The 26,899-nt window shown below is 37.5% G+C and overlaps 1 protein-coding gene across 1 annotated transcript in view; it reads right to left on the minus strand.

Moving 5' to 3' along the window:
- Positions 1 to 26,899, minus strand: part of si:ch211-51h4.2 — a 72,053-nt gene that overhangs the window by 21,105 nt on the left and 24,049 nt on the right. The window contains exons 10-13 of the mRNA XM_044128212.1: positions 23,643 to 23,766; positions 8,089 to 8,188; positions 5,799 to 5,857; positions 3,814 to 3,878 (exon numbers count right to left, since the gene is read on the minus strand). Of these exons, the coding sequence (XP_043984147.1) occupies positions 3,814 to 3,878; positions 5,799 to 5,857; positions 8,089 to 8,188; positions 23,643 to 23,766 (348 nt within the window). The remainder of the gene's footprint in view (positions 1 to 3,813; positions 3,879 to 5,798; positions 5,858 to 8,088; positions 8,189 to 23,642; positions 23,767 to 26,899) is intronic.

Raw genomic sequence — 26,899 nt, forward strand, 5'->3', positions numbered from 1 at the left:
CAACCTAGATTGGAATGAAGAAGTGTGTTTACGCAAGTTTCTAGTTCAATTTGCATCAAATATTTCAGACATTATTAAATCATTAAATACCAAACAGTCAGAAGATTAACCTTTTTCAGTGAAAAGAGTTATGGTAATCAATTGTGGCATATTAATGAATTCTTTTTTGTTTTTAAAGCCGTCATTGAGAGAAAATTGGAAAAGTCTTACCATAGTCTTACCAATATGGTAACTCTTACCCTAAAGAGTTATGGTAATCAATTGTGGCATAGTAATGAATTCTTTTTTGTTTTTAAGGCCATCATTGAGAGAAAATTGGAAAAGTCTTTTTATACCAATAATTGTTCTCACTCATAAAACAGAAATCTGAGAAGTTGTCAGTGGAACATATTCTGACCATGAAAATATAAGTGAATAGATCGAAAATCCTCATCAGACAGTTTTAGCAGAGCCTGACAAAGGTAAATACATGGATAATTCTTCAGTAGTATTAAAATAGAACACACTTCAGCACACACACACTGGTAGCTTCACATAAGCATGACTGGAACCTTAAAAACCTATTACTTCAAATTACCATTCATGCTCTGTTAGATGTTTAAGCTTGATATTGACATGTTATTTACCCAAATCATTCTGACAGATTTGAAGCCCAAAGTGCTGCTGTTTAAATGGGCAGTATTATGTGTTCCAAACTCATAGTGCCATTTTATAACACAATCAAATAACTATGTTACCTTCAGTTGCTATAGAAATGCTATATATATATCAAATACCTTTGTCCCTTTCTGAAGGTATTCACCTCCAGGAAGTCATCACAACATGGCTCCTCATTTAACCCTTTAACAACGTTTTTACCAGTGTTTCACTGAGAAGAAGCTCATATAAGGAGCTGCTCCACCAGGTGTTTGCTGATTGTTGCTGGCTAGTCTGAAGGAGCTGAGTGGGGGAGGTGCAGAGAAGGAAGCTGAGAAGCTTGGAAACTGCAGCTCTGAGGAGGAGCTGCCCCTTGAAGGCGGGGCTAGGTCCACTCAGGTGACCATTCACAGCTGAGTGGTTGCCATGGAGATTAAAGGATTTCTCAAACATGCATGGAAGAATCAAGGCAACACTCCAGATATGTATTCAATGAGGGAATAACATTATAACACACTGTAAAACTTAAAAAAAAAAAAACAAACAAAAAAAAAACATCATACTAAAGGTAAAATAATAGTTTTGTGCAAAAGGCAGTAGGAAATTTTCAAAAGCTGTTTGAAACAACTCTGGAGATTTATAATGAATCAATAAATGAAGTTCTACAGTGGGGAAAAATGACTATAACAGAGCATTTGCCACACGACAATGCTTTCAGAATGTAGACTGCAGGTTGGACACAAAACAAAAGGGGGAGAAATGTAGCCAGAAGCTTATAAATCTCAGGAAAGTGTCCCAGTGGAGAGAGACTTATTGTGTGGAGCCGCTGTACTCTGTTTCACCAGAAGCCGATCAGCAAAGTACACTATAGGTCAGAACCAAGCAGTCGTGGGGTTCAGCTCAGTGGAATCTGTCATGGCTGTGCAGAGACTCATCTCATGCACCGGGGCTAACCAATTTCTTTGCTGTATGGGTGAATTTATAAAAGTAGAAGGAGGAAACCACAGTTTGGACACTGAAACATGCTGTGTCCACCAGCTGCATAAAGACGCTTGTATTGTGGTGCTTGGCACTCCAGAAGCTTTTTCTGTGTAGAGGCCAGAAGACAGCAGGCTAAACTCCCTAAATGCACCTGACTCCCCAGCAGTAAAGTGGGTTTTAAGAGACTGCAGATGGTTTTTGCTCTTTTGTGCATTTAGAGTCCTTTGTGGACGGTTATTTTGCCAGATGGCCTTTTATTTTGGCCCACCAGGCTCACTGCTGCTCCAATGGTCGCTCCCTTCGAATGTCTGCTCAGGGTCTCAGAGGATCTTGCTTCTACAGCCATTTCTTTTTTATATACAGTTTACACAGTGTCTTGTAAAGATTATTCACCAGAAAACATTAGAACAAGCCCTTACCTATCTCTAACCTATTTTGGTGGAATTTATCATTTACCACAGGTTGTATTTGTGAAGATGAAGAGCAATTTTTCACAATTTTTAACGTGTTTTAGAAATAAAAAATAGACTATTTTGACTTTTGTCATGATGGTGTAAAACCTTCTGAGCCACATGAACAAACACTCTCAGAAGACAAGTAACAATGAAAGATTTTATTGCAAAGAATGAATTATAAATGACTCAGATCTTGGAAATGAATGGAGGCCAGGAATATGGAACTCTGTGAGGAGACAGAACAGGTGAAATTGGGCTGATGGTTGAATCTTCATGAGATTTTGAGCAGCGCTTACATAAGTTTGTTTAGATAAGAATGCCAGGGAGAGCTGAATAGCGTGTGGTTGTTGATCCTTCCTGTTCCAGGAAGTGACCGATCTGGTGGTAGAACAAGGATCGCCAAGGAGACAGGAGTGTTGGAGATTGGGCAGGTAAGTGCATTATGATGATAATGATGATGATGAAGGAGAACTTGAAGAAGCCAAACGTAGAGATTGTTTTGTATGTAGTCAGATTTGTATGGAGTCTTGAAGAAGGAAAACCAAAGACACTCAGGCAGGGAAACCAGGTGGACACAGGAACACCAAGACAGCAAGGGAACACTAGGAGACAGGGAGGACTTGGGTTTCCCACACAGGGCTAACACTCAGGCGTCAGAGCTCTGGCAGCCTTCTGGCTGCGGATGTAGCGAATGTGGCGAGAAGGAGGAGATCTGACTTCTGCCGGAGACTCCTGGCCTCGCAGCTGGAGGAAAGCAGGTGGTCCAGACACTGCAGGGTAATTCTGACACTAACTCGTTTGTATCGGAATTGTCACATCTTGGCTCCACATGTTAATATATTCTAATGTGTTTTCAGATGTTGGTAAACTGGCACAGCAGACCATCAGTGTGGTTACTGCTGCGGTCCTCCAGTGGTGGGCTGCCTCAGTGGGCGTTTTCCCTCACTGAGGCCTGCTCCCACCTTTCTGGAGCAGGGATATCATGTGCCCAAGGTACTGATAAAACATTTCTTAATTTAAAAAATATGGCTTATGTTCTTACAAAGTTGAAGTACATTAACAATCTGTTGTTTATAATTACGCAATATATTTAATTATGATTCAACTGATGTTCAGATTACACAAAAAATGAATAAAGCTGGACTATACTGTGATCTGAGTAGTCCTAGTTATTTTTTCTGTCAACTACATCTTTTGGCTTCTATAAAGCATTGTAATTACTGTAATTAATAAAGTAACTCTTAGGCAAAAAAAAAAAAAATTAAAATAAAAATCAATCTTGAAAAAATAAACAGTGAGGGGCGCAGCCTGTCATCGATGGTTCATAAATTCCTCCAATCACCCAACCTTACAATAAAACAATCCATTCTTTGGCTTTTTCCATGTGTGCAACTTTTGTTGTCAAAAGTTGCACACTCCTTGATAACTTTTACCCATTTCTATTAGGTTTTCAACAAATTACAACCCACCATAGCATGCAGCTTTTTTAACAGAAAATCCCTAATAATTCACATTAGTACACTTTAATTTTCATTTTTGACTGAAAACTCCTGAATATGATGTTAAAGCCTACAAAAAGATGTACACATAATAAAATAATTATTATTATTTGTGAAGAGTGCTGCATCTGGCTGTGTGAACTGGACAGAGCATGACATTTTGTCTGAGTGTGTTTGAGTTTTTTGAGTTACTGACATGTTTTAAATAAAGGATTTGAATCTTCCTACTTTTGTCCATTTACCAGAGAATGTTCAGAACCATGCAGGTTGTCAGACCTCCAAGAACTGCTCTCCGAAACCACAGGATCTAGACAAAAACAAAAGGCAACATCTCATTGGTAATGAGAAAACATATAATCTGTTGTCTTGATTTCTATAATAACATCTGAGGCCTACAAAGCCTGTCTGTACAAGTACAGCATGGAGCAGACAATGAAAAGTTTCTTTGAAGATTACCAGGTTGGAAAACATCACTGAATCATCTATATAGAGAATCTGCCATTCAGAAATTCATAGTTAGGCAGATGATGCTGTGATCAAGGAATCTCAAAAGATTGTCCAGGTGTCCTATTACACCATTCAACCCTCAATGTCTTCATATCAGATAATGCTACCATTTGTTAGACTACTGTCAGTACAAAAAGAGTGAATGAGACAAAAAATGGCTTGAAAGGAAATCATTAGAAATGTTTATTTAGTCTGGTACAGGCGTGTGTTCAAATAGAGCACATTATTTCATTCTGCTATTGACCCTGAGAAAATACAGCAGACAAAATGCCGACATGTTTTTACTGACTTTAAAGTAGAACAATTAAATCTTTTTTTTTTTTTTTCTTTCCTGGCATTAATTGTAAGAAATTCAGTTACCTGTGCTTTCAAAACCAACATAGGTGTCCAAATCAAACTGTCTAAAAAGTTGATCATTTTTCTTTTCTTTTTTTTTTTGTTTTGTCCTGTTATATGGGTGTCTATGTTGGTTCTAGTTAGGGGTTCCACCCAAAAAAGACTTTTCTGAAGTTATCAGATATGAGGTTTTTTTCTCACGATGGTCCACCTTGCAAGAGTATTTATTTTTCTGAACAATGGACTTATAGCTTATCTAATCTTATCTTGTATAAGTTTCATCTTTTCTCACATCCATTTTATCCAGTTCCAAATAAGTAAATTAAGACAGAATTCCACCAGCTCATTTCCATGGAAACATCAGCTTACTGGCTTACTGGCTATCAAGCTCCCACCCAGTAGCCATTATGGTGGTTTAAATCTAGACTCCTTGCCGACCAATGATTGGCCACCAGCCTGAGTTTAGTCTCCACAGTAACCAACTATGGAGACTAGACTGACTGGTATTTGGTGGTAGTCTCCATTACTTCCAATCCACAGCATCACCAGATGCTTAACAGCACATTGTTTCACCATTATCTGCCAGTGAACAACCAGGTCCAGATGGATTATCAGCAGTTGTCATGGGGATGTTCGAAAACAAAAACACATATGTCTAACTCGAGGGTGTACTTGCTGCATGGGGTATTATAGCTCTAAATTATCCATTCTATTATCCAAGGGACAAATTTCATTCCTTTAAATAATTTGATGTTGCGCTCTAACGGAGGGAACATATCAAACCCTTCCAATATTTCTTTGGAAAACATCTTAAAAACTTTAATGACCAGTTTACACATTTTATTCAGATTTTGGAATCTTTGCTCATCGGAAAATTGCAGAAACAATTTTTTTAACATGTGAAATTATGCTACAATTATTAATTTCCTTACTTTAATGTGTTCCTAAAATGACACATACTTTTTGCAACTTAGAAATGCTTCATTTTTGTGGATATAGATAGTAAACAAATGATCAAACGAAGTAAATATGATCCAGTTATCATGTAGGGCTTTGTTGAAATCAAATGTTACAAAATGTGAAAGTAAAAATCTGGACCAAAAATTGAAAACGTCTTTCAGTCAAACCAAACAAAACAAAGAAAGAGGGTCCATTTAAAAGGCATCTTCAAATTCTTTTAAAGGAATCTTTTCCATTCCTCTGGATAATTGTTAATTTTAAACAGTTTTGTAGATATCAATATTTCATAGAATCAAAACAAGGAGCTGTGAGAATGGAAAGTAATTCGGTTTCATTGCTTGTTTTTAGACGTTAGCAGTGTAAGAAAATCAAAACAGACAACAGAACAACAGGTAGAGGCAAATTAAGTCTAAGAAGCAATTACTTGTGTTTTGTTGTGTGAGATCTGAGAGAATAGCAGAGGCATCACATTCACAATCCCACCTGTAGAGACAAGAAGAAAACCAGAGGTTAATTCCTCAGTTATTACGTAGTCTGATTTATTTGTCTTTTTTGACTTATTTTCTGGAGGCACATCAATCAGAATGTTGTGGCAAATTTCCAATCTCCAGTTTTTATAAAGCTTTGGCCCTGTTCAAGTGCTAGCTTAGATATTTTTTTTTTTTTCTGTGAAGTGAGCTTTTTAGAAATCTAATCTTAGGACCACTTTGTTCTGGTGAAAAAGGAGCACTACCATTCTCTTTTGAAATTGTAGACTACACTGGATTTGCAAAATTCTTCAGTGGAACAAAGATTAACAAGGATTAAAAGACATGGAGAAGAATGTTTTAATTTGATAAAAAAAATAATAATAATCATGGAGAGTTTAGCCATTTGTGATTTTTTCAGTAGACCATTATGTAAAATACTTATATTAAATAATTATTTGGGAAGCTGAAATACCTAGGCTCAGTGCCACTTGACATGCTTTTGGCTAACATTTGAAAAGCCATCAATTCGTTATTTATTTTCCTCTGAGCTGATTGGATGAGAGCAGAGATCAGGAAGACTGTGGTTGTTGGAGTCTGTGGTATGCTAGACAAACTCCAACTATTCTAAAAGCCAACTATTATCAATAAGAATTTCATAGAATGTGACTTAAAAGAAAAATTCTAAGTAACTCATTGAGCCTTCCTGTTAGCTGCTGGACCTCTGGCTCTCTGTCACTCTTTTGCAGTCGGAACAAACCATAAATTTGTAGTAGGATGCAGATTCCTATTAAGTAGTTTCTTACATCTCTCTGACTCATTTGAGCTCATTTTTAAACAAACAGCTAACTTGCACTTTCTGCATCCACGCCAAAGGAATGTTGTCATGGTGACCTGGTATGCTCAGTTCACTGATTGTAAGAAGATTCAGTATTCTATATACTGGTCATCTGTCATAGTTGATCTAGCTGAATTTTGTCAGAATACTGACTTTTGTTGTTTGAGAATCTAATTAAATTGTGCACATAAATTTGTCTGATCTATACAGTAATACTCTAGGTATTATATTAATATTGTTTCAAAACCTTCCTGCTTACCATAGAAAGAACAGTTCTTTTATGTAAACAATGGACAAGTAGTAGAAGAAAATAATATTTTGGACATAGATTTACTTCTTTCTAATGTTTTCTTTCTGGTTTTCTCCTTTTAAGTTTCTTTTGCTTGAAAGTTATTTGGCAGGTTTTTAAATCTGGACCAAATTTTCATGATCAAGGGAAGACTTTTTTCAAATCTCAACAAAATGACTTCAAGTTGCTTTTTCGCATTCCAAACAACTCAGAATGATAAACCGCAAAGCGGCTGTCACAACTGGCAGCTTGCATATTCCAACAGGCCTCTGAAGTAATAGAAACCGCAAAAAGTACAGTCAGAGCTGTCACAGAGAGGCTCATGTAACTGAGACATCATTCCTCATCATGCCACAGCTGATGCACAAAATCCATGCTGCTGCTGCCGGAAGGGAGAAATACACTAAATGGAAATCCTTACTAAGAGACAAATACCAGACCACCACCTGCTTCTACCGTTAGCTGTTATTTTGTTCTGGTTTGTTGTAGCCCACTAACACTTTGAAGCTGAGCTAACTAACGTGAAGCGATGTGACTGACACTAGCATGCACTGCATACAGTGCCTGGGTAAACAGATGTGGGTCTCAGGTGGGAATGAGGTGGAAGGTTTTAACAGCACTGCAAACTGCATTTAGCAGCTTTCAGAATGAGGTGCAATGCTGCCCAAAAGTCTCTACATCTCTGTTGAAGAATCAAGATTTTGTAATGTAAAAATATGACACTATTTTAAATCATTTCACAACTTGTTACATCATTTATGTGGCACTTCTTTTGTGTAATTAATCTATCAGTAGGGGACTAAACTAAAAAAGGGCTAGAGTTGGTGCATCTTCTTTATCACTTACATTTCTCCTTACACATGTATTGTACTTGTTTCCGAATTGAATTTTATTTTTATTATTTCCTTTATTTAACTAGATAAAACCCCATTGAGATCTAGATCTCATTTTCAAGATGGACATGGGCGTACTTATGGTTGCTATTCAGTAATCTTCAAGAAGCCCTCAGAAGTCTTTAGTATTTTGGACTTGAAAAAGACAGCAACTGAAGAAAGGCAGAAGGACCAGAAAGGATCCAGACAGAATAAAGGGAGTGATGATGAACAAAGCTGAGTCTCACCTAGAGCTACGGTACCCATTAGGAAAGGTTTCCCCATCTGACTGAAGTCACTGCTGCTCTGGAGGCCCACCTCAGAGCCCACTGCAAATGTCACCACCACCTGAGATGCACACACACAAAATGCAGTGGTAAAAAAGTTAAAGAAGCACACCCAAAACAGTCCAGCTTTGAGGAATTTAAATGATTTTCAATGAACCTCTGCTTAAAAAAAGAGGTAATCAGTATTAGGCACACGTTAGAAAATAATCATTCATTAAAAAGAACAACCAAGACAGAAATGAATGTTAGAGAATCTCTTTAGATCTATAATTTTACTAAGTACCATAAGTTACAGATGTAGGTAAGCAGACTGCTAACAAGGGAAATGATCTTGCTTATACCCACTTAATGTGCTTTACACAGATGTAAGCTGGTCGTTTTGAAATTTTACAAAAAGCAACTAGGAACTTTGGTTTCTTATCTCACAAACTGCAAATGAACTTATGAACTTAGTCTTCCCATGTACTATGAATGTTGCAATGTACATGTTTCACTTCAACTGTAAATTTGTCCCATTATTCTGAAACCAGATTATGTCTAGAAATAAGGTCAAAAGGCAAAAAATTAGTAAATAATAAATCTAATCAATAAATGCAATTGACTCATATGCAGCATAAAATACTGAAAACGAACAAACATTTTTCCAACAGTGCATGTATGATTTATTAACAACTTTTTTCCCTGTTTGTTTTGTAAATGATTTAGCTTTTGTCTGAGCTAAGAAAATAAAAAAACGATGACAGAAGTTTACTATTAATGTTAATTTGCATAAGAGACTCAAGAAGAAAGACATTAGGGTTAGGCTTAAGCTTAGGATTAATATAGGGTTAGAACGCTAGAAGAATTCCAGTTTGGCGTTTTCTTCACAACAAATGTGTAGAAGAATGAGTTCTGGACAAATGACATACATGTAATATGTTATGTGTGGCTTAAAAATAACACTTCTCATCAACCCATGTCCTATAGCCAAACATAGTGGTGGCAGCAGAGAATCAAGGTAAATGGTTTTCCATGGTTAATTACATGCCAACCTGGGAGAACCAGGTTGAGGCTGGACTGAATTGATGCTTTCTGTCCAATCTGACTGAATGTGAACTATTTTACAAAGAAGAATGAGATTGGATTCTATAAAGTAGTGACTCAGGGAGCCTGAATATAATACAAACCACACTTTTCATTTGTAAAATATTTGGGAAACAATTTTCTGTCTCTGAAGACAATTATGCATTATGTTGTGTTGGTATATCGGATAAAAATCCTAGTAGAGTATATTGATGGTAATGATTCTTATGGAGAAAAATGAAAAAGTTGAAAGAGTGTCAATACTTTAGCAAGACACTGTTGCAGCAAAACATATGCAACTGATGGGGTGAACAGAAAAATACAGAAAAGACTAGAAAGGTAACTAATTAGTTGAAATTAGGCAGAAAATGTTATTTTTAATTGGGGGAAATTAATATTTATCAAAATCAAATCAAATCAAACTTTATTTATTTAGCATATTTAAGCAGCAAGGCATTTCAAAGTGCTTTACATCATATCAAACACAGAAACACAATGCAACATAGAATCAACAATCAAAACACAACATTAAGTCAAGTTCCGTCAATAAATTTATAATTGATTACGTTTTAAATACAAACCTAAACAGGCTGGTTTTTAGTCGAGTTTGCATCCATAAAAGTTTTACCGGTTACACTCCTACTGTGTTATATGGAACAAAATACCTATTGCTATTTTTATTCCCACTCACACTCACAATCACACAGTTTAAAATGAAATAAACACCCTTTCAATGGGCTTCCGGCACAAGGCTCCGTACACCACATTCATGTACACCTCTCCGCCATCCCTCACGGATTTTTGTGCAATTACAACATAGGATCAACAATCAAAACACAACATTAAGTCAAGCTCTATCATTAAATTTGTAATTGATTATGTTTCAAATACAAGCCTAAACAGGTGGGTTTATAATCGAGATTTAAAGGAAGTCAGTGTTTCAGCTGTTTTACAATTTTCTGGAAGTTTGTTCCAGATTTGTGGTGCATAGATGCTGAATGCCGTTTCTCCTCATTTGGTTCTGGTTCTGGGGATGCAGAGCAGACCAGAACCGGAAGACCTGAGAGGTCTGGAAGGTTGATATAACAACAGCAGATCTTTAATGTATTGTGGTGCTAAACCATTCAGTGATTTGTAAACTAGTAACAGTAATTTAAAGTCTATTCTTTGAGCTACAGGGAGCACTGGGTCCCTGTAGGGACTTTAAAACTGGTGTTATGTGCTCTATCTTCGTGGTTTTAGTGAGAACGTGAGCAGCAGCATTCTGGATCAGCTGCAGCTGTTTGATTGATTTGTTGGACAGACCTGTGAAGACGCCGTTACAATAATCAATACGACTGAAGATAAACGCATGGATGAGTTTCTCTAGATCTGGCTGAGACATTAGTCCTTTAATCCTGGAAATGTTCTTCAGGTGATAGAAGGCCGACTTTGTAACTGTCTTTATGTTCAGGTCAGAGTCCATTACTACTCCTAAGTTTCGGGCCTGATGGCTGGTTTTTAGTTATAATAACTGAAGCTGTGCATTGACTCTAGATCTATAACTCTAGATCTATAACTCTAGATCGTTCCTCTTTAAATCTTGTGCCGCAGGCAGCAGGAGAGTCAGCCGAGCGGTTTATACTGCAACCGTCAAACGACTTGGGGGACAGACGCAAGAGGATGACCACATCAAAAAACAGTCTACATTCAAAGTCGCCATCTCCTCGGATATTACTATTTGACCGTGAAGAACAATTTCTATCCAGAACTTAAGCTGAAAGATGGCTTTCTTTCAGCTTAAGAAAGCTCAAAATACCTTGAATAAAGTGAACAGTAATCACTAAAACTGGTTTACAGAGTGAACATGCATAACTGATCAGGATTAGGGTCATGAAAGTTTTGGGTTTTTCACTATAGTTCAGTTTTACTTCATTGCGACTTTTTGTTTGTCTAATTCAGTTAGTTTTAGTTAGATCTTGGAGTGTGTTTGCTCGTTTTTATAAATTAGCATTACTTCAATATTAAGTTTTTGTTTAGTTTTTATTAGTTATTGTAGTAGTTTTAGTTTTTCATACTTTGGTGAATTTTAGGTGCAAAATTCAAAGACTACTGTATTGTGATTACATCGATTGGGTAATGAAACTAAACAGAAGATATAATTTCTGTTTAGGAATGTATTCAATTATTGTTGCACAACCAGCTGACTCTGATGTTTTTGCCCAACTTTTTCCCCCAACTTTTTCCATTTTGCAGATTAGCATTAGCGCCACCTGGAGGAGCATGGAGCGCCGTAATTTACCCACAGCTGATGTAAACTGTTTACATGGGGGAAAAAGTAAAAACATCAATTTCACATCAGGCAAATAAATGGATTCACGAACTTGAAAATGATGGATATATCTATCATTTCAGTAAGTTTTAGTTTTATAAACGCATGATATAGTTCCAGTTAGGAATAAAAATATTGACTAGTTCGTACACAAAAGGGTTTTGTGTAGCTTAAATTGCTGCTTTGGGCGGCCATGTTGGACTCTTTAATACAGGTGTGCTGCTGCTGGCCAGACGACAGGCAGAGGATTGGATACAAAGAATTTGTGGAATATGTCAAAGTCTGAGAAATAAACTCATCAAAAGTGATTAGTTTAGTATTCGGGGCAAAGATTATCAATAAAAAAATATTTTGATCACTTCCATTCATGAGTGAGATTTTCCATTTAGTTAAATGCTGTATAGAATTCTAAGTTAAGCCAAGACTTTACAAGAGGCACTGTGACATCAGAGTGAGAGACTCTGATGTCACAGTGCCTCTTGACGTCCCTCTGAGAATGAATGTAAACAGCATAATGCTGAAGCGATGTTGTAATGACTTTCTGCAGGGAGTGTCAAGAACAGTACGATCTGCTTAGAGAGACAGAGGCTCAATTTCAAGGCATTAAATTGCAAAGTCTTTGCAATTTAAGGCAAAGACTTATAATTTGCTTATAATTTGAGAATTATTCAAAAGACTGAAGCGTCGTCTGTCACACAGCAAGTGCTGTTTTGTTGGGAACAAATTTAATGACTTTTAAGTCATTTTTGATATATAGCAGGTACATAATAACTGACGGTAACATAGTTACTTGATTTTGCTATAAAATGATATGTGCCTGGAAAATACATAGTACTGCCCCTTTAAAACTATTGGATACAGAGGATTGGATACAAAGAGTTTGTGCAATATGTCAAAGTCTGAGAAAAAAACTAATCAAAAGCGATTATCATTCGGAGCAAAGATAATCGATAAAAAAATATTTTGATCACTTCCATTCATGAGTGAGATTTTCCATTTAGTTAAATGCTGTATAGAATTCTAAGTCAAACCAAGACTCTGCATACTCTGTGACATCAGAGTAAGGAACTCTGATGTCACAGTACCTCTATGATGTCACAGGCCCCCTGTGATGTCACAGTACCTCTATGATGTCACAGTCCCTCTGTGATGTCATAGTACCTCTATGATGTCACAGGCCCTCTGTGATGTCACAGTACCTCTATGATGTCACAGTACCTCTATGATGTCACAGGCCCTCTGTGATGTCACAGTACCTCTATGATGTCACAGTCCCTCTGTGATGTCACAGTACCTCTATGATGTCACAATCCCTCTGTGATGTCACAGTACCTCTGTGATGTCACAGTCCCTCTGTGATGTCACAGCACCTCTATGATGTCACAGTGCCTCTATGATGTCACAGTCCCTCTATGATGTCACAGTCCCTCTGTGATGTCACAGTGCCTCTATGATGTCACAGTGCCTCTGTGATGTCACAGTGCCTCTATGATGTCACAGTGCCTCTATGATGTCACTGTTATGTCATAGTCTCATACTCTGATGTCACAGTGCAATGTTCCATGTGTCTTTAGAATAGGAAGTTTTTAAAGGACCAGTCTTTTTGCTTCTTTGCCAAGTTCCACCATTGTGGTTTTACCTGTTTGGGTACAAAATGACACATTTTGACATGGGATATTTCACACCAACAATGTTGGTACCATACCTTCCAGAGTTTCCCCTCTAAGTGGGGAGACTGTGTTCTGATGAGTTCAGGGTCTACAGCAGAACTTGTTGAACATGTCAAAGAGGGCATGAACTGCTTTAATTAGTTGGACGGTCTAATAAAAGCACCAGAATGTACTTTCTGGATTTTTACACTAAGTGTTTAAACTTTGTCAAAAAAAAAAAAAAAAATCACTTTTGTCAGACTGTCACTGCAATTTGACCCCTATGTGACCCCAGTCTGACCCCTTCATCACTTCCCTCCTCAGACCCATCAGTGTCAGCCTCTCTCCCAAACTCCTCAAGGTCTCTTACATTTTCATCCATTGTCCAAATTCCTTCTTCAGTTTATTTTGTTTCTATTACAATTATCTAAACTGTTACATTATTACACCTTTATATATATAGGCTTCATATTTAGAAAGGCTTACAAGTCAAATTCAATTCAAATAATATATTTAAAGAAAATTAGGGAACATTCAGTGTTGCGTTTCTTTTTTGTTTTTGGTATTCAGCTGAAACCAGAAGTTTACATACATCTGCACGCTCAAGTTTACATATTAGAGAAAACTTTTCATAGAAGTGCTGTGCTCTTCACTGACTGTTGCTTAAAATAAAAAGTCTTGCTCTCTCTCGCTCATGTGAGAGGCGCTCATGTGACGACATGTAGAAGACGCAGACGCCGTTTTGCTTTAAATTAGTTCCTCAAACTTCTGTGCGTCCTCTGACTCGATTCCAAGCCTCTATGATGTCACTGTTGTGTCATAGTCTCATACTCTGATGTCCAAGAATAATAACTTCAGTTTTGTTTCTGTTCAGCTGGAGAAAGTTTTGGCACATCCACACATTAATCTGTTCTAAGCATCTGTTCAGTGATTGGATGGGTTCTGAGTCTCCTGGTGACATCGTAATGTAGAGCTGTGTGTCATCTGCATAGTTATGGTAGCTGATATTATTTCCTATTATAACCTGAGCGAGTGGAAGCATATAAATATTGAATAAGAGGGGTCCTAGGATTGAACCTTGGGGTACCCCACATGTGACCTCTGACCTCTTTGATGAGAAGTTTCCAATTGAAACAAAGAAATCCCTGTTCTTTATGTAAGATTCAAACCAGTTAAGCACTGGACCGGAGAGTCCAACCCAACTCTCCAGTCGATTCAGTAATTTATCACATTTAGAGATAAAAATAACTATTTGAAGAGTAATTTATACCTCAAGGTATTAATACTGATACTTTGAACAGACTTGAACAGATGTTTTAGAGATGGTAGTGTTCACTCTCTCATGGTGGGATTAGTCCAGTTCTGTTTGGACGAACAGCAGAATCCGGTTCAACCACACAAACACATATGCTCCATAAATTTGACTGTGCTGTCCTCCTCCCAGTGATCTTAGTGCCCTGCACCCAGGTGCAGTGCTCCCCTGCTGTCATGGGAGCCAGTGGCATTAAAGGTTCAATGACAACTTTATTAGAGGTGAGAGTCTGGAATCCTAAGCAATTATTAAGCCTGAATAAATGTCACACTAATTATTTCCAGAAAGCCGTGAAATTGCGGTCGATTCTCCATGAATAATCTCCCCTCCAACACTGTTCAACTGCTTGGTGCATGAGAAGGGGGGTGTGTGTGTGTGTGTGTGTGTAGGTGTGCGTGGGCGCGTGTGTGTGTGTGTGTGAAACAATGCAGCATTTTCATGTGTGGCTGATGTAATGACTAAAGCTACACTCAGGCCTATTTCACAATGACTTAATAGAGCTTCTACAAAGGTGCATAAACTTCATTTGGGTTCTCCTGTTATTTTATTTAGCTGCAGGTTTTTGTGTGAAGCAATCAGTCAGATGTCAGGCCTTAAGGAGCTGCTGGTGCAGCACATCGATTTGGACGAAATTACAGAGAGAAGCGAGCGCTGGAAAGAACAGAGGAGGAGAGAGGCGGAAAGAGGGGAATTCATTTTCACCAGGACGCAGGGGTCCCATAAGGCTGGGGCAGATGTGATTTTATTCTTTAATTAGCATGTGTAGTTTTTGCTATTCCCCAGCGAACGGGATGGAGCACAACATGAGAGGCAGCTGAAAGTTAACTTCAGAACAAAGCGTTGCATAATGGATCTCCCAGATCCTGCACTCCAGATGGATGGTGAAGACATGCTGGCAGGAAATGGAGGTAGGCAGCACTCAGCTGTGTTTGGAAGAAAACTCTGCTGTCAGCCGTCTCATCTGTCCAATCACAGGACTGGAATTCTCATATCTGACGAATCACTATTGCCGTGTTCACAATCATCCACAAACCTCACTGTGTTTTACTGGGATTTTATGTCAGCGCATGATTATGAAGTAAAAGGAAAATAATATATGATTTGAACATTGCCTTTCAATTAGGGTGACCAGATTTGGGTTTGTGAAAAGTAGGACACTTCTTTTCTTGTCGGCGGTGGGGGGCGGAGTGTAGAATCGGCGGACAAACATGCGCTGGTCACCCTATTTTCAATAGAAACTGGAAATCTGTTGTTTGCCTTCAGTTTGAGCTCAGATTCAATGAAAAGATTTTTTGAATCTGAGGTTTGACGATGGTAGATCTAGACTTTGACTGGGCCACTAAATGCATGAACAAGCTTTGATCTAAATTACTCCATTGCAGCTCTGTATGTTAGAGTCACTGTGACTCCACAGTAGTCTCTCTCTCTCTCTCTCTCTCTCTCTCTCTATATATATATATATATATATATATATATATATGTATATATATATATATATATATTAAACTTTAAATAATTACAGCTATTCAAGCTTGTTTTAATCAAATTCCCTAATATTGATTAAAAAATTACTTGTTCTATTGGCAAATTATTTCACTTATACGGAAAATGACTCGGTATAAGTGAAATAATCTACAAACCCAGAACAGGAATTAAACCTATTAGAACAAAAAAAATCCAGAGAAACCCCTATAAGTTTATAAATTACAGACTACGTTCATGTGTAAAGGATTTTAAACTGCCTTCTTGCTCAAAATGTGCTATAAAAATGGAATGACCTTACTAACAGGACAAGTACATTTTCATCAATACTAAGAAATTGTTTTAAAACAAGCTGCTACGACACAACAGCATGTTCCAGTTCCTGCCACATTCCAGCAGCTTCACACAGCCATGGAAAAAGAGAGGACCAACATTCACAGGCCACAATCCAAACCTTATCAACTCAAAGGAGATGTGCTGCACTACATGAGGCAAATGGTGGTCACACCAGATATCAACTGGTTTTCAAACCCCCCAATAAAGCAAAGCATCACATTTCAGTGTGACTTTTAATGTGGCCAAAAGGTTCTTGATATGTCACACCTGTGATGTGGGATGGATCATCTGTGCATCCTTTTATGCAAAGGAGAGGTGATAACTATTAGATTTAAATCAAATTTAATTTCAACAATATTTTAAAATATTTTATGCATATCAAAAATGTTTTAGATTTTGAGTTCAGCTCATGGAAAATGGGAGCAAAACCAAATGTGTTGCATATTTCCGTTCGGTGTCCAAAGCTCCAAAAATTAAATCTTGCATAATATTTCATCTTTAAAATTCTGCACACCTCTTTTAAGAAATGAGCTTTCCCAAATGAGAGGGCTTTCACGTTTCATATGTCCTCTAACATTGTTTTCCTGCAGCTTATGCCCCTCATCAGTTCTGTTTATTCATTGACATACTGGCAGATGAACGGATGCTGTGGGGATTAGCTACAAAGACATTGATTTCAGTGTTATTAAATCTTGTGCCGCAGGCAGCAGGAGAGTCAGCCGAGCGGTTTATACTGCAACCGTCAAACGACTTGGGGGACAGACGTAAGAGGATGACCACATCAAAAAACAGTCTACATTCAAAGTCGCCATCTCCTCGGATATTACTATTTGACCGTGAAGAACAATTTCTATCCAGAACTTAAGCTGAAAGATGGCTTTCTTTCAGCTTAAGAAAGCTCAAAATACCTTGAATAAAGTGAACAGTAATCACTAAAACTGGTTTACAGAGTGAACATGCATAACTGATCAGGATTAGGGTCATGAAAGTTTTGGGTTTTTCACTATAGTTCAGTTTTACTTCATTGCGACTTTTTGTTTGTCTAATTCAGTTAGTTTTAGTTAGATCTTGGAGTGTGTTTGCTCGTTTTTATAAATTAGCATTACTTCAATATTAAGTTTTTGTTTAGTTTTTATTAGGTTATTGTAGTAGTTTTAGTTTTTCATACTTTGGTGAATTTTAGGTGCAGAATTCAAAGACTACTGTATTGTGATTACATCGATTGGGTAATGAAACTAAACAGAAGATATAATTTCTGTTTAGGAATGTATTCAACTATTATTGCACAACCAGCTGACTCTGATGTTTTTGCCCAACTTTTTCCATTGTCATTTTGCAGATTAGCATTAGCGCCGCCTGGAGGAGCATGGAGCGCCGTAATTTACCCACAGCTGATGTAAATTGTTTACATGGGGGAAAAAGTAAAAACATCAATTTCACATCAGGCAAATAAATGGATTCACGAACTTGAAAATGATGGATATATCTATAATTTCAGTAAGTTTTAGTTTTATAAATGCAGGACATAGTTCCAGTTAGTTGTAATTTCCCCCCATTAATTACCACTTTTATTTATTTCAGTTCATAAAAATGTTTTCTTATTTTTAGTTTTGCTATTTTGTTAGTTTTAGTTGCTTGATCAGAATGCATCAGGATGCATGACTGTTCAGTCAGTGAGCCGCGTCTCCCCAAAGGATCTTCTGTCCTTGAAGAACAATGAAGAAATGGGACAGACTGCATCACACAGCCTTTTGAGCAACAAACACACACTCACCTCAACAGAGTCTGTGTCATGTAGGTGGTGGTTCAATTTCGCAGTCATTATTGACGCCTATTTTTTAACAGGAAACTGATAAAATCATCCTGACACTTCATCATGATGTACCTCCTCATGCGTGTTATTTTGGGAAGTAGTCAGTGTGTTTTTGCACCCTGTAGATGGAAATGTAGATGCACACACACACGCATGCACACACACGGCATGCGCACGCGCACACAGAGTGAAGGAACAGTGACCTGGAGCTAAGTCCCAAGCAGAAGGAGGTGCTAAGATTTAGAGGCTCAGCTGTGTAGCAGGGCACTGAGAGCTATTTCTTCTTCTGTGCATCAATATGAGTGAGAGCTGGTCAGGCAAGGCCGAGTGCTCCCGAATAAAACACACCGCCGTCAAGAACCAGCCATTTATGACCCAGCAAATGGGATTTTTTTTTCTGTTTCTGGTTGAAATATTAATGTTTCTATCTTGGTATACTTGCAAAGAAAACAGTTTTCAGGCTCTTTAGTGTAGCTGGGCTGGGGTCTGAGCCCAGAACCCAGCCCAGCGGTCCAAAGAGGTTTACCAGAGGGCAACCTGGAAACACAAAGACAATCAACCCTGCTCACAAACATTCAGGGTTGAATGTTTGTGAGCAGCATGTTTGTTATTTTTTTTGCATCTTTTAGATGCAAAAGAATAATTATAATAATAGAGGTTTGTTTATATTACTTTCTGGATAAATTGTTGCCACTTCTTTCTTAAATTTTTTAATATTGTTTATTTCCTTTCAACTCTTCTTCCAGTTTCTTTTTAAAGTCTGTTTGGCTGTGAACACAACAGTTTGACCTCAGTCACATGAAATAAGTCTAGATTTTGCTATACCGGTAATTGTTTTTCTCCTGGGATTTTTTTTTTTGTCTTCTTTTAAGTTCTTGCTTGTTTCTGAGGAGAGAAACAAACAAGAGAGAAACAAACAACCCTTCCTGTTTTAACCCCATAGGAAGGGTTAAAACAGAGCATGAGTGTTTTGGACTTTGGAAAAGAAACCTGAACACCAAAGGACGAAAAAACAAAACAAAACAAACACACATGTCATGTGGCAATCTATGATTCACATGATGGACACACAGTAGCACATAATAGTGAAATGGAAGTGGTGCATGTTTTTCTCTTTTTAATTTTTAAAAATTTTATTTTGCCATGCGTCTTTATTTTAGTGCAACTGTATCATTTGGTTCTCTTGTGTCTCTTTCGTGTCCCTTCTGTACATTCTTGCATTACTCATTATTCATCATCTTTGCTGTCACTCTGACTTATAAATATATTGAAATTCCTTAAATAATTACATTTTTCCACATGAAAAGTTTAAAGTGTATTTATTGTATATTTTATCTGATAACTGAACAGTACAGAAAATGATAAAGGTTTTTTTTTTTTTGTTGCTTTATTTACAATGAAGATTCTTATTAAAGGAGTGTGGCAGCCTGACTGAAGGTTAGGATTTGTTTGCAGAGCAACATCTCACTGAACCACCAACTTCTGGAATCACATCCTCTGGGTTAATGAGACTACAGTGGACATTCTGTCCATATTCCACAGTTTGGGAAATAATCTACATATCAACACGAACACCTCACACCAACTGTACGGCACAATGGTGGAGATGATTGTGGTTTGTTCTGCAGCCACAGGCTCCGGTGTTCTTAAAGACACTGAATGACTAAAGTATTCTGCAGTCATGCTGAAGTTGGACTGAAAAAGACTAATCCAAGCGATGGATGAATATTGATTTACATGACGGAACTATGTTCCACAACAATGCGTGAGACATTCCAGAATACAGCTGCTTCAGGTGATTATTGCTGCTCCAAATTGCACTTCTAGATTGCTGGAATGTAGATTGTTTTTCACAATCTGCTCCCATTTTGGTTTTGTTACTATAAAGTAATTCAAAAAGAAGGACTGTGTTGTGTGTGTGTGTGCGTGTGTGTGTGTTTTTCCTTTGCTCTCTTGAGGTTAGGCTGAAGTGTTTGATCTGCAAAAATCCAGTGGCTTCAAATGTCACTTTGCAAGTTTCAATGAGATATTATGTGACACACCTACACAAACCAGTGCACTGTTTAAAAAGGACACACAGTTCTTTAAAACATAAAACACGTAATTTTTTAAAATGTTTTTTATGATGAATATTTCTTCTTATTTTTGTTCATCAATGCTTTTTTTGATGAACAGCATTCAACAAGGAGTTGTTGAATGTTTTTTCACTGCAGGTCCTAAAAATCTACTATAACAACATTAGAGTGGAAAAGCGGAGGCTAGACAATAGAGGTACAGGCACTGGTGATGGTGGTTGTTGCCTAGTAACCTTGTTCTCAGTGGGTCTACTATGAACTGCATTCCTTCATTTAAATCATTAATCAAAGGGACACACAGATGCTGTGGCTCTTTTTTCTGTCCAGTTAATCCCTGCTTTTCCATTCCAAAATATTTTTTAAATAAGTAGTTTACTCTCATGAAGTATGACACAATATGATCAAACAAAAGCAGTCTTGTGCTTATTGATATTATTTATGTGAGCCGTATAACAAGATTGAATTAAAGCAGACTATAAAATATATTGTAGAACAATCTTAATCACCTGTTGAAACTCACATAAAGAATATTACCCTTGTGGATACAAATGGAGGCACTGGCAGAGTGAAACATCCCCGAGAAGAGCGTATCGGTTTGTACCAAACATTCTGATATGAAATAACCAAAACTGCAAAAGGATAAAATGATAAAAACGTTTTCTAAAGGAAGTCAAATCGCCCCAAAACGTTATCTGAGGAAACCAATTTTAAAGACCAGTGACAATGTACATTTTGCAAAGAAAGAGGTCAGTTAGTACCAAACTCCCTAGTAGGGTAGCCCATCCAGCTTTCACTCTTGCAGCAAGTAGCACAGGTGCATCTTATGTAAAAAAAAAAAAAAAAAAAAGAAGAGGGGGGAATAGCAAAAAGCAAACAAGACATCAGCAGAGTGACAAGTACTGGATATAATACAGAAGATGATTTAGTTAAACAGTAAAAGGAAATCTTACTGTTCCTTTGAGTAGTTATGTACTTTTATGTCACAGTAAGGCCCTGGACAATTGACCTGTTTAATAAAATAACTGGCTAAAAATGAAGCAGCAAAACATGCTTGGTCTAGAACAGTTATCAAGTTAATAATGCTAAGTTACCATAGGCAATATGTCTGGTGCAAGGATGTAAGTCATTGTGTGTAAGTAGTGTGTTGCACAGTAAACGACTTGATTTGACAAGGAGTAACTTAAAAAATGCCAAAGTCAACAATTAACAAAACTAATAATTTAGATACACATTACCAAGTCAGGGCACCACCTAATTATCATGAAATAATAACCAATTACTTCTCAGTCTCAGTAATTGGTGTATGAAGATGTGCCTGATAAGACTTAGCTCATAAATAATAACAGATGAAAGATTAGGTTTCACTCTGATGTTCTCAAACAGACACATAGAGAATAAACACAAATAACTAGTTTCCATTATATAAGGATATCTTAACAAAAATACACCAACTTCCAGATAAATTTTTTTTTCAGTCAACAATTAAAGGTAGTTGCATTCTCAATTAAACTATTGGAAAAGAATCAAGACTAACGAAATACCAAAAGTAACAATAATAATGTAAAAAGAATAAAACCAGGAACCAATAAAATGATGAAATATTTTCCCAGTTTGACATCAGTGTGTTTATTTAAGAACCAAGTTTTGCCTTGAAGAATTTTGAATGAGGCTAATTAGCTAATAACTAAGATTAGTTGAAAATTTAATTATCTCCTCTTCACTCCCAGTTGGTATTTATGTGCCAGTATTCTGGCAACTTTCACCAATTCAGCCTGGTAAATAATTTGTTGTTAGCTGACTTTTTGCAATGGTTCTTTTTATCTATATAAATTTTGGAGGTAGTAGGGTAGTAGTAGGAGCACCAGTCTGTGCTCTGTAGTGCAGACTGGTCAAATGATCAATAGACTATCAAAAGGTGCATCAAAATCCACACTAAACTTCTCCCAAAGTAAACATGTGAGTTGTTTCCCAACATGTTGCATCTGTATTACAGCAGCAGCAGCAGATGTTGCATCTAGCTCTACAGCTCCTTCAGACTGTAATCATCTGGGATGCAATTGTGTTAAATGGACTCTGGCCCATACCCAAAGATTTCTCCAGAGCTCCCAGTGAGCCACTGACACTTCAAAATGACGACGTGCACTGACCTGGAAAAGCTCAAACCAGCAAATACACAGTGGAGCTCAATATGTCTGACAACTTCTGCATGAAAGGACAAGTGTTTCCATCCATTTTCCCAGCATGACCTTATACCAGAAGGACGACCACATTGCATTTCTCAAGAAATGAATGAAGGACGCACAAGACAGAAGGCACCAAAGAGAAAGTTATAAAGCAGAAACAGTGGAGCAGAGAGTATTTTTACAAGAGTTACGGTAACTCTCCTATGCTAACTCTTGTGTTTGGATCTTCAGGAGTACAATAGCATTTAGCAATGTGGTTGGATTTTTCAGCTTTACTAGCTCTATTTTCAATCAAATATTTTACATGTTTTTTTTGTGAATTTGTGAATAGGCAGGTTTCCAAGAATAAATCTGCAAATGAGTGCATCTGTAAACACTGAGGTTCAAGTAGGGTCCACAGTAAAGGACCCTACCTCACTCTTTCAGTTTTTCATGACTCCGTAACACTTCCTTCACAATAACTGAGATAATAAAGATATAAAAAGGTTGCTAAGCTTCAGCTAATGTGTGGTACTCCAGGAGTCTTCACAAACCAAAACCCTGATTTGTTAAACTCCTAGTCTATGCTGCTACTAGACTCTAGTATTGACCATCTGACTTAATATATCATACACATATACAATGTAAATATTAAGAGAGGTAAACACATTTAAATTAGCCTGGTTCTGATACCACACTTAAGGAAAACTAATTCTTTGTTTTGCATTTGGCCTTTACTTTTGTCCTGCAACTTTTATTTGTGACCACCAGAGAATCTAAAATTTTTTAATCAGTAGTTCTCTTGCATATATTCAAATTACCTTAAGTGACTCCCTGCTTTGCACAGAGTGCGGGCTACATGCTTCAGTATGGGACACTCGTTTGTGAAGAGATGTTTTCTCTAATTTCCCATGAGGGCCGTGTTGCATAATGTAAACACCAGGCTGGTATGAGTGTGTGAGAACATCCATTTATATATAGTCTTGTTTGTATTAGGTTATTATCTTTGGATGAATATTAAAACACTGCATGAATAAAGTTTTGCGTGGTGCACATAAGTTCAAGGGACATAAATACTTTTGCAAGGAACTTGATAAAATAAGAACATCAGGATTAGATCACATCTTCTTTTTTTATGGCAAATTATCAAATTATTAAAAGTCAGTTTTATTGACATTCACATTTTTTAAAATCTCCATTTAGACAACTTGACCCTTCTGCTTCTCTTCTGAAAGATGTTTGAGTTATCACCAGAACAAGTACCCTGGAAAATCCTTTACAACACAAATCATTATAACATTAGGCAGAATTACCGTAACAATGAGCAGAATTCCCTTGAGGAGGGTGAACAAGGAGGTGATGGGCTGAATGAATGTCTGGCCAAGTAAGATGGCAAGGGACAGAATCCAGGTGAAGGCGGGGATCACATAAAAGTGTCTGTGGAGACATGGAAACACATGGAGAAATCTTACCTGTTAGCTTCAATAAATCACATATCTGCTTTCATCGAGGGGGAAATATTTAACCTAACATGCTGTCACCATGGAGATCCAATAAATGGTATCCTTCTAAAACACGCCTCGGCATCTTCGTTCAACAACTGATTTTTTTTTTTTTTAAGAATTAATTATTGATTTGTTTTACGTCTGTTTGGAGAGACACAATGAAATGAGTGCCGAATTGTTTGAGTTGCACTCAGGTAGGTTGGTACGTTCATGCTGTTCAAATAGCAGCTCTGTTTCTTTTAAATTATGACATTTTGATAGAAGCTAATACTCTAAAGCAAAGAAACCCAATACACAATTCAATTTCAACATTTGAAAAATAGCTGCTAATGTTTTGTCAGATTATATGAATTGTTTGATGATCTGAAATACTCAATTGCACAAAAGAGCCATAAAAAAAATTCTACATGGGAGCAAATAGGTCCAACATGTTTCTACAAAGATCAGCGAGGTGTTGAACAAGATCAACATGAAATATGAAGTAGAGACAAAAATATTAAAAAGTAATGCGGGCGGTATTAATAAGAGCTAAATTACTAAGTTCACCATCTGTAGAGATAAGGCTGAGCTGGGTTTCATCTTAATTAAACACATGAGATTTAACTGATATTTGCGGGTTAAAGATAGTTTTCTAATCCTCTTATATTTTAGGCTCAAGGGAAAATCCTGACTTTTTGAATTCTAAAACTCGCTTAAACTAAGGCAAAATCCCAATGAAGCGAATGCTGAGGTGAAATGACTCAGTAAAGCTGTAAATCCTCTGCAGCTCAGTGGGGTTTGTGTCCAAGGCGCCCACCACCCTGCGAAGGCCATTCTGCATACAAACCTGCAGCACTCTATTGACTGCAGCATCCTGGAAGCAGGGGGAAGATGGTTTATCCAAAGGAGGACTCCCAAGATTTTTTTCACTCCACTAACCCTGCCTTCCTACTCCCACAACAAATCGCTGCATCTCCCCTGGCGCTGAGAGTGCTGATAATGAAGCACCCAAGCGTGCCAATGAAGCAGTCCGACCGTCCCGTAGAGTGTGAATAATATTATTTGGGTAAAGGATTTACTGGGGCATGACAAAATAAATTAGCCCTGTTAACTGATAAAGGTAATTATAGGCCTGGGAGGGAAAGAGGAGGTGTGAATTGAGGGGAGAGACAGCAATCACCAGAAGAGACCCAAATAATCCAACTCTCTTCTCTACTTCTGTGTAGTATTCTTTCAGTTTAATCACTGTAAGCAACATTAACTACTGTGAGTAATGCATTGCATAAAAGTTTTGCAGAAAAGAAAAAAAGGCTCAGTAAGCCAACAGAGGGAGCAACCTAAACAAATATCTGATTCTGTTCTTAGTTCCATACAGTAAAAAATATCCCTGTGCTTTCACACAGCAATGCATCAAATGACCCAAACCCTATAAAAAACCTGCTTGCTGCCTCCTCTGTGGGGGCGCTGCACCAAGAACCACTGATGGAAACAACACCAAAACCTCTGAGGAAACTGAGCGCAACTTCCTTCTTCACAAAATGGAAACAAAAATGGAGTGTTCTGAGATTTTGGCGGTAGTAGGATTTCTCTTGTGTCTGTGGTAAAAGACCAAAAGTCATTTCTCCCAATAGCACTGGACTCGCACATTTGTTTTAATTGTTCTTACCCAGGATGCCCTGCGCTGTAGATCACTTTGGTCTTTTGGAGCACTCTCCGGTTCAAAAATGCATGTGAACCACAGCAGAGTTCACTTCAACTGAACCAAGAACCAAGGTCTGTAGACAGACCAGAGTTTGCGTTTTTGGTTCGATTTCACATTCACAGCTCCCTAAACAAACCAACATTTGTGGATAAATAAACTGGAGTATGACTAACATGGACTAAACAGAGCTGGTGTGAACACAGCCTAAGTTGATGTTTTGAATCAGGAAAAATGGGGAAGCATAAGGGTTGAACTCCATCAAGGGTTGAAGATCCTTTACATCTCTTCCAAAGTTCACATGTGTTCACTAGGTACATTTTGCTGGAGGAAAATGCAGCTAAACTCATGAATGTAGTTGAAAAGTAAAAGATGAAAAGCAGCATCACCTAAAAACCTCATCAAGACGTGGAGCAGCAGGTTTCCGACAACAGATTCAAAGAAAGTAAGCCCTGAAACACAGGCTGACCCAGCTGGCTGCAGGATGTTGGAACATGTATAATTATTTGTTTTTTTCTATGACTAAAATAACGATGTCAGATCTAATTCTATGGATGTCAAGCGGTGACATTTCAGTCAGGCAGGGTAACATAAACAGACGCTCTGTTTATGTTCATGTATAATTCCTACAAGACAACTTTTAACGACCAGGTTTAACTTGTTCTGATGCCTAGTTTAGTCTTTGAGACGGTTTCATGCATCCCCATTTGACAAACATGGTTCCATTCAGATACATTTGATGTAGCCGCATGTGTCTTTAAACTTTGACATGAAAGCAGTTCTTTCTGTCAACATCTGAAGCAGCAGGGTCTATATGTAGCATATGACACAGTCATTTGCTTTGCCCAAATTTTGCATCTAATTTCAGCATCAAACATGTCTCTGATGGTTATCTTCAAACACTTTTTGAAGTGCCTAAGTTCCTGTTCTACAGCAACAACTCGCAGAACAAACATTTGCAGCAACATGACATTCAAAGTAACACCCGCTAATTAAAGTCCATTAGCACAGAGATGAGATGCAAATTTGTTTTTTTCCCATCATAATGGAACATAAAATAAAATGGTGTAGTTGAGTTTTTCTAAAGTCTTCCACAAGGTCATTTGCTGAGTTTTACAAACAATTTTATGCAACTGCTTAGAGCATTCATCCTTACTGGAATATCATCATCATATCTAAAAAAACCCCGCTAAGATCATATCTAAGATTGTGTTTTCTTTTTAGAATTGTAAGAAAACTCCTGTTGACCCTCCGAGTCATGTCTTCACCTGGGCAGTTAACTATAGTCACCACCCTGCTGCCGACCTGATTTTGTTGCTATGCTAAGCAACTTTTCAGACAGCAGAAACATAAACAAAAATATGGTACAGACCAAAATCTGAAAGAG

Source organism: Gambusia affinis, linkage group LG10 (genome assembly GCF_019740435.1).
Source record: "Gambusia affinis linkage group LG10, SWU_Gaff_1.0, whole genome shotgun sequence".
In the NCBI taxonomy this organism is placed as follows: Eukaryota; Metazoa; Chordata; class Actinopteri; order Cyprinodontiformes; family Poeciliidae; genus Gambusia; species Gambusia affinis.